General features: G+C 47.8%; 1 protein-coding gene across 1 annotated transcript; it reads right to left on the reverse strand.

Annotated features, from left to right (window-relative positions):
- Positions 1-5,647: 5,647 nt before the first annotated feature.
- Positions 5,648-6,349, reverse strand: LOC118476266 (putative pentatricopeptide repeat-containing protein At1g03510). The gene has a single exon (XM_035965101.1). It carries the CDS (start codon positions 6,287-6,289, stop codon positions 5,648-5,650), a length of 642 nt encoding a protein of 213 aa, XP_035820994.1. The 5' UTR covers positions 6,290-6,349.
- Between the last annotated feature and the right edge of the window lie 1,857 nt (positions 6,350-8,206).

Below are 8,206 nucleotides of genomic sequence, written 5' to 3' on the forward strand. Positions count from 1 at the left end.
CGATATGAGTGCTATAGACCTAACAGGAGAGAAACTACTTCAGGTGATAGGATATGACTAAGCACAAAACAAAGCAAAGTCTTGCTCAACAGAACAGATCTTTGAGCAAAGTAGAGCATTGTGCTTGACATAATATACTGAAAAGGAAGTTGCAATACAAATATGACAAAGCGGTACATACTACATAGTGCACACATAAATATTTCTTGATGAAATATAGGCTAACTATAATTTTGGAGAAGTAAGAAATATAAGCATCATCAATAGCCACAGACATGTATTCTTGAAGCCTACCTTGACGACAACATTAAGGAATTTGTCCTCTTCAAGATCATCAAACTCAGCAACCTGATGTAACCCCACAGTTAGCATAAGAGAAGGCTTGTAAGAATTTGGTGCAACATCTAATCAATCATACATGTGGATTGCAGTGAAAAGGAAGAAGAAATGCACATGGATGAAGATGGTTGTGTTTATTACCATTCACAGATACATGGGCACAAGCATAAGATGATGAGACAATATGAAACCATTATAAGGTATTCATTCAGACTGAAGAGGATGGTTTATAACCGAGGCGGTGAACTTACAAAAAGAAAGTGCAAACTGACCCAAATCCAAAATGGCTAAGCGAAATTAATAGTTTGAATAGACGAAACCTCACCCACAGCATGCAATCCAAACAGACCAGAAACGACAATGTATAGTAACCCAATCCAAAGCATCCAGATAAACAACAGTAAGAAATTAAACATGCTAACATGGAAACAGCAATGGAGTGGAGCCGAACCCAACATCAAATAAATGCCCATCCTCACCCCCTCTCATGTATTTGCCATGCATGAGTGGATACAGAGGCTGGGACATGCTCAACTCCATCATCTAAAAAAGCTAATTGGCACCCTCATTCAATTTGGAACTGCAGATGTACTCAATTCTCTAGCATGCCCTGTGCAACCTGTAAAGTGTAAACGAAACAGAGAAAAATCGATGCGCCTCGGACCTGCGGCTCCTTGAAATCGACGAAAAGCCCCCTGTCCCTGCGCGAGGACGACGGCTGCAACCCGCTAGCGCCGACGCTGCCACCGCCTCCGATGCCGCGCCATTTCTTCGACACCCCTTCCACCTGCGCGCACGGGCACCCCACCGCCACCGCCACAACAGAAAAGTTTCAATCTGCACTGCAGAAATATAAGTAAGCTTTGGACCAATGAGGCTTCGATTTTAAGATTTCAACCTCTCTCCTCAGGGAACTTTTTGCAGCATCCGTACTGTTAACAAGGAGCCAAATTAAATAAAGTAACAAGCTGAATCAGATAAGATGATATCAAATTGAGAAGGATTAGTGATACCACGATAGGATAGGTGCATAGGGTACAACATATGCTGCTAATCTTGGGTCAGAGTAATATTCATTAGCCTTCGGATGATCGGCTAAAAAACAGAAAAGTAGAAAATGACATCACATAGTTCAACGAACCAGTATATTCTTTTGCGTGAGAAAAAAATCCAAGCATTACCAGGCCAAGGGCATGTGTATGCTAGAATGTGCATGCTATCACTCCATCTGCAGAAAAATGGACTAATCCTATATTGGAGAAGCCACCTAAGACCAACTCCAACAGCTTATTTATAATCCTAGCTAAATTTAGAGTTTAGATGGCTGTGTAAAAGATAGACAAGGACTAAATGGATGGGTGTATCCAACAACAACTCTAAATATAGATAATCATTGGTACAAATCTCAATAACCAACGATCTGCTAGCCTCTGGACGTTGCTCTCGCGGTGCTATCCGGCCACCGCCATCGCAGGTCAGTCCGGCCACCGCCATAGCAGTCAACGCCAGCCGCCACAACAATTGAAAAATATTTCTGTTACTATGACTAATAAAACAGAGAAATTATGGCGTGAAGAAATAACAATCTGTGGCCTAAAAAGAATTAAACACAAAAGAAAGCATACTTCTAAATTGCAGAAACTTGACAACAAAGACAAATGATTCACTATAGCAGCATCTTACAATGCCACACCGATTGAAAAATATTTCTGTTTGCTAGAGTGGTAACCATCTCATTAGAAAACAAGATTGTGGTCCAAAAATAGTAACAATAATTCTAGCAATTGAGGTAGGTGGGGCAAGTATCTGGTTTGAACTTCGTTTTGGCACTGGAAGAGATCTCCGTGTGACACTTCATTGTTTTCATGTTTTATTAGCTAATGTTTTAACGTTTGCTGAATAGTAGCAGCTTTGACTGTCAATGTAGTAAATATTTCAATAATTAACAGTACATGACTATTGATCAAGTTCTAATGTTCTTGTTAGATTATTGATGTGCACATTGTCTAATTTGAGAAATACAGCTGCCACAACTTGCATGTGTTAATTCAGACCTGCACATAGCGACACTACATATGACTGAAAAATTCCACATTGTCCAGAGTGCCAAGGTTTTCTACTGCTCACAAGAAAATGAGGCATACATTGTACTTTGCTATATTATATTGTACTAATATAACTACACCCTACAAATTACAGAAACGATCTTCTCAAATATCCCATTGATAGTAGCATTCCAAACATCTAAACTGGACACAATGCTTCCATTGAGATGCATATAAGTTTCAGACTAAATGGATTTATTGAGCCACCATCTCACCAGTGACCAGTATAGGGCTGCAAACCCTCAAATTGAGGACAATTGAGCCTCGATCCAACACCAGTGTTCCATCTCCCCTATCTGGTGCCCTGTCTCCAGATCGTGCCTTCCTAGACGCGTCTGGGAAGCAAGTGTAGCCTCTGCGCCCTCGGTTTCTACAGGAGCAGTTGGAGAAGCACACGATGGCCTGAACATGGTGAAGATGGCCACGACGGCAGCGACTGCACAGCAGCGGAATCGCAAGTGGAATAGCACATGGGAGGACAGGCGGGCGCGAAATCACGCGTGAGCAGAAGGCTGTGTGAGGGTGGGAGGACGGAGGGGAAGATTGCGAGCCGCACAGCCTCGACAAAGATACCGAGCGAAGGGGAGCGTATACTGAGCCGGATGAAGAGGCGAGGATAAAGGCTAGTCTGTTGGAACGGGAAATCACCATGATTATCTATCTTTTTACTCAGCACAACGTTTTAGCTAAGCTGTTGGAGTTGCTCTAAAGTGATGATCCAGTGCCCACTATATTTTTAGCAGGCGGCATTTTTTTAAAAAAATGGTCCTACCAATAGAATGACAGATTGGAAGGTGCCAATAGAATGACAAATTGGAAGGATACAACTGACTGACAGCTTGGAAGGACACAACTGACTGTTCATGAGGATGAACCAACATGGTCGCATCTGTATTTCAGTAGAGCAACAGGAGAACCTTGCCCGGCAGCCAGCAGCGTGGTCCTATACAACTGACAAGCGGCTCGTGTTGTGAGGAAGAGGGAATCTCACCAGAATTTCAGAAGTAAATTGGTGACAGGAAGAGAAATCATCCTCCCATCTATATTTCTGGTCACATCAGTTCGCCATAGCTAGCCATGGCCCATGTTCTAAGGACAGTCCTAACATTCAAATACGATTCCAAGAAAATAAAATATTGGATGGATAAAACGGAGAGATGGCAGTGTTTTGCCATGTTGTTCCACGCCTCATTTACAAATCTCTCATTACCGATTTGGGATCCTGCAGGCCTCAAATTCTCTCACGGCAGGTAGATTCCCGTACTTTGGTATTTTTGTTTGATAGATACATGCCAGCTGCATGCTGGAGCTATATGACAACCATACAGTGTTTCTGGTATCAACCTGTTAGTGTTTAGGCAACGACAAAAGCAATGGTGCTAGCGTTCATAAATATTCTCCAGTACATGGCTCTTCTCCAACTCTTAACTCTCTGATCCCAAGCCTAAACCCAACCAATAACGGTTTGCATCTCTATCAACAGTTCGTGAAAAATTTTGGATCCAATGCCCACATGTCATCGGTTCTACTCTTAATGAGACATAGTTTTCGAAAAGGAAACATAACTAACATAAATCAAATTGGTAAGCAAACTCTGCAACGCATAATGGTGTACGGAGTCATGAATTAGAAGGTCTCGACAGTTGAGTTGCAACATTATTTTCTTCAAAATCGACAGCCAGTAAGTAACATCAAAGAATCATGTAGGGTTTCAACAGTTACCCTAGACATATTTATGTGTGCCCAGATATCAAGTTGATTAAGCAGGATATCAAGAACATAGCAAAGCACTGATCAAGCTTACCTTTCTGCATTGTAGGAAGAAGAACGTTTAAGCGCCGGATACCTCTCAGCCGGACCATCTCTTTGCAAAGTGTTCTTTCACCAGAGCAAGAGCTTTCCCTCTGTGAGATATTTCGTTCTTCACTGACTTGGGCATCTCAGCATATCTGCATTACATGATATGCAATCAGTGTGAAGAAAGGATGCGGGAGAAGTAGGAACTATCAGGAAAATTGCGTTCGATACTCACGTTTGTTCAAAACCATCTGGCTGGAACACAGGATCCCACCCAAAATTGTTAGGGCCTCTAGCAGGCACGATCTTTCCCTGCACATTGAGAACCAGTCTCAAAACATGATATTCCAAAAATAAATATGCTGCAGCATTCATCAAAGTGGTATGGTACAATCAAAATACTTCCTCCTACTGTAACCAAGGCAATCATGCGCACAGAATTTGGAACAAGGCTAAACAATCTAACAGAGCTAATGATCAAGCTTACCTTTCTGCTTTATCCCCATCAACTTGGGGTTTTCCGACAGGCAGTCGAGCTCGCCCATCATCATGGTGCGCGAGATCAGCGGCGAGGGGAGGAACCTAAGGTTTGGGAACCTCGGCTTGCACGTCTGAACGACCCCAGCGTTCCCGTGATCCTTTACCGAGAGCGAGCCATAGGTGACGAGCTGCATCAGCACGCTCACCGGCCTCAGCTTCGGGCAGGTGCACGCGCCGACGTCTTCCTCTCCGAGGATCCTGAAGCTGTCCGTCATCACGTTGTCCGGGCGTATCAGTGACTCTAGGCTCTCGGACTTGGCACAGGACGAGGGTACGCTCAGCGGAGTATTGATGCACTGGCGCAGGAGCTTACCAATTTGATCTGGCTCAGGGGAGAGAGGGGAGGGAGAAGAGCCTTGGATCTGGCGCGAGAGCGGACTGCAAACAGCCAGATTCGGTGCCACTGACCTCTCCATCGATTTGGTGCCTCACATTTTGGATCCTCGGAGAGGAAGGCGCTGGATGGCTAGCAGCCTAGCACGGCGTTAGGTCGCTCCGCTCCCACCACCTTCGACTTCGACGTGCAGCCTCACGGACGCGTCGGCCAGCGTCTCCAGCCTCGGTTGTGGCCCGCGCGCTATGGACGGCGGAGCGGTGGGTGGGGAGGCGGGGCAGTGGCGGTTTCAGAGGGAGGAGCGAGAGGTAGGGTTGCTTGTACGGAGTGGATGAGGGGGCGAGTAGGAAACGAACGCGGGCGTGGGCAGTGGAGTCAGGGACGGTTCAGATTCACGGGAGGCAGAACAGGGAAATGGATGGATCAGATTCATTGGAGGCAGAACGATGGGAGGCAGGCTACCCTTAGAGCCTTAATAAATAGTATAGAATCATTTTTTAAAGAACATGCAAACATGCGAAAATCATACCTTCTAGCATGTATTGCAATCTTTAGCCACCTTCAGTCCAGCTACAATCCTGGTTTCAAGTCCAGTTCTTTTTGACAACGACATTCTCAGGACATTGTCAGCTTTGTCCCTTCTCCCAATTGAAACATAAACATCAGCCAGCATCTTATAGTTAGCGTTGCTTCCTGGATCCAAGGACAAGATATGCCTAGCTGCTGCTTCACCAATCACCAAATTCCCCCAGTAACGTGAACCACTTAGTAATGTCCCCCACAATATAGGGTTTCTTGCATGTTTAGAGTGGGAACTCTGGATCAGGTGATATGCATCACTCAAGCGTCCAGTACGACAAAGCATATCAACAGCACATGAAACGTGCTCTATAACTGGCTCCAGACCATACTGCTCTTTTATGCACTTAAGTAGGCCTGTTCCCTCCTCAACAAGGCATATGTTTTTATAGGTAGTCAACACAGCAATTAAAGTGTAGTGGTTGGGTTGTACTTTTGTTTTCTTCATCATCTCAAAAAGCTTAACAACTTCTGTTGCAAGTCCACTCCATGCATATACCTGCATCATAGAAGCCCAAGATATTGCATCCTTATCCATAATCCCAATAATAAAGGCACCAACTGAAATACTGAGACTCCCACATCGACCATACATGTAAATAAGTGAATTAGCAATCGCCTGTTCATTCTGGAAACAATGTGAGGATGTACTTCCATCCCTTAATTCAGTGATGGAATCAGTGAGATCATATGTAAAATCTCCAAGAATGTAACATTGTCTGGGTCAATGCCTGTCGTATGCATTTCTATCGCAAACTTGATTGCTTTTTCCCCTAGTCCTTTTTTGACAGAGGGGATAACCCCCTATTTCATTACGAAATAGAAAGAGACATAAGTTCTTACAATGCCACAGGAACACCCAGAAATTTAAAGCTGACAAAGCACACAATTATCAGCTACGAAGGACCATAACCTGACCGAACCAAACTACTAGTAGCATCACATATAAAAGCACATAGCTGACTATCGGCGTTTCGAACCCGGGGGGTCCCTGGACTGACAAGTAAATTATCGCCGCGTGCCCCAGCCCAGATGGGTCAGCGCGAGACGGAGCGCGAAGGGGGGAGGCAGCCGGAGGGAGACGGGCGTGAGAGGTGGAATCCCGCGGCCTTCGTGTTTGTCCCGCGCCCAGGTCGGGTGCGCTTGCAGTAGGGGGTTACAAGCGTCCACGCGGGAGGGAGCGAGCGGCCTCATGCGAGCGTCGTCCCGTCCTTCCCCGCGCGGCCCACCCTCGTAAGAGGGCCCTAGTCCTTCCTTTTATAGGCACAAGGAAAGGATCCAGGTGTACAATGAGGGGTGTAGTAGTGTGCTAACGTGTCTAGCGGAGGAGAGCTAGCGCCCTAAGTTCATGCCATCGTGGCAGCCGGAGAGGTTTTGGCACCCGGTTCGTGTGGTGTCGTGGCCGTAGGAGGAGCGCTGGAGCCCGGCGGAAGGAGAGCTGTCGGGGCTGTCGAGTCCTTGCTGACGTCCTCTTGCTTCCGTAAGGGGGCTGAGAGCCTCCATCGTCATAGAGCGTGCGGGGCGCCATCATTACTTGTCTGGCGGAGCGAGCCAGATGGGACGCCGGTCTTGTTCCCCGCAGCCTGAGTCAGCTTGGGGCAGGGTAATGATGGCGCCTCCTGTTGACGTGGTCGGTCCGTGCCCTAGTTTGGGCGAGGTGGAGGCTCCTCCGAGGTCGAGGTCGAGTCTGTCTCCCAAGGTCGAGGTCGAGTCCGAGCCCCCGGGTCGGACGAGGCGGAGACCATTGGCTGGAGCCAGGGCTGAGTCCGAGCCCTAGGGTCGGGCGAGGCGAAGTTCGTTGTCCTTCGGGGCTGAGCCCGAGTCCGAGCCCTGGGGTCGGGCGAAGCAGAGTTCGTCGTCTTCCGGGGCTGAGCCCGAGTCCGAGCCCTAGGGTCGGGCGAAGCGGAGTTTCCCATGGCGCCTAGGGCCGGACTTGGCTGCTGTCAGCCTCACTCTGTCGAGTGGCACAGCAGTCGGAGCGGCGCAGGCGGCGCTGTCCCACTGTCAGACCGGTCAGTGGAGCGGCGAAGTGACTACGGTCACTTTGGCTCTGTCGACTGGAGAGCGGGCGTCAGGATAAAGGTGTCAGGCCACCTTTGCATTAAATGTCCCTGCGATTTGGTCGGTTGGCGTGGCGATTTGGCCAAGGTTGCTTCTTGGCGAAGACTGGGCCTCGGGCGAGCCGAAGGCGTGTCCGTTGATGGAGGGGGGCCTCGGGCGAGACGTAGATCCTCCGGGGTCGGCTGCCCTTGCCCGAGGCTGGGCTCAAGCGAGGCGTGATCGCGTCCCTCGAATGGACCGATCCTTGACTTAATCGCACCCATCAGGCCTTTGCAGCTTTGTGCTGATGGGGGTTACCAGCTGAGATTTAGGAGCCTTGAGGGTACCCCTAATTATGGTCCCCAACAGTAGCCCCCGAGCCTCGAAGCGAGTGTTAATACTCGCTTGGAGGCTTTTGTCACACTTTTTTGCAAGGGGACCAGCCTTTCTCGGTTGCGTTTTGCTCCGGTGG

Source organism: Zea mays, chromosome 2, assembly GCF_902167145.1.
Source record: "Zea mays cultivar B73 chromosome 2, Zm-B73-REFERENCE-NAM-5.0, whole genome shotgun sequence".
Classification (NCBI taxonomy): Eukaryota; Viridiplantae; Streptophyta; class Magnoliopsida; order Poales; family Poaceae; genus Zea; species Zea mays.

Coding starts and splice junctions, on each gene's coding strand:
- LOC118476266 (XM_035965101.1), bottom strand. CDS start 6,289: ATGTATGGTCGATGTGGGAGTCTCAGTATTTCAGTTGGTGCCTTTATT.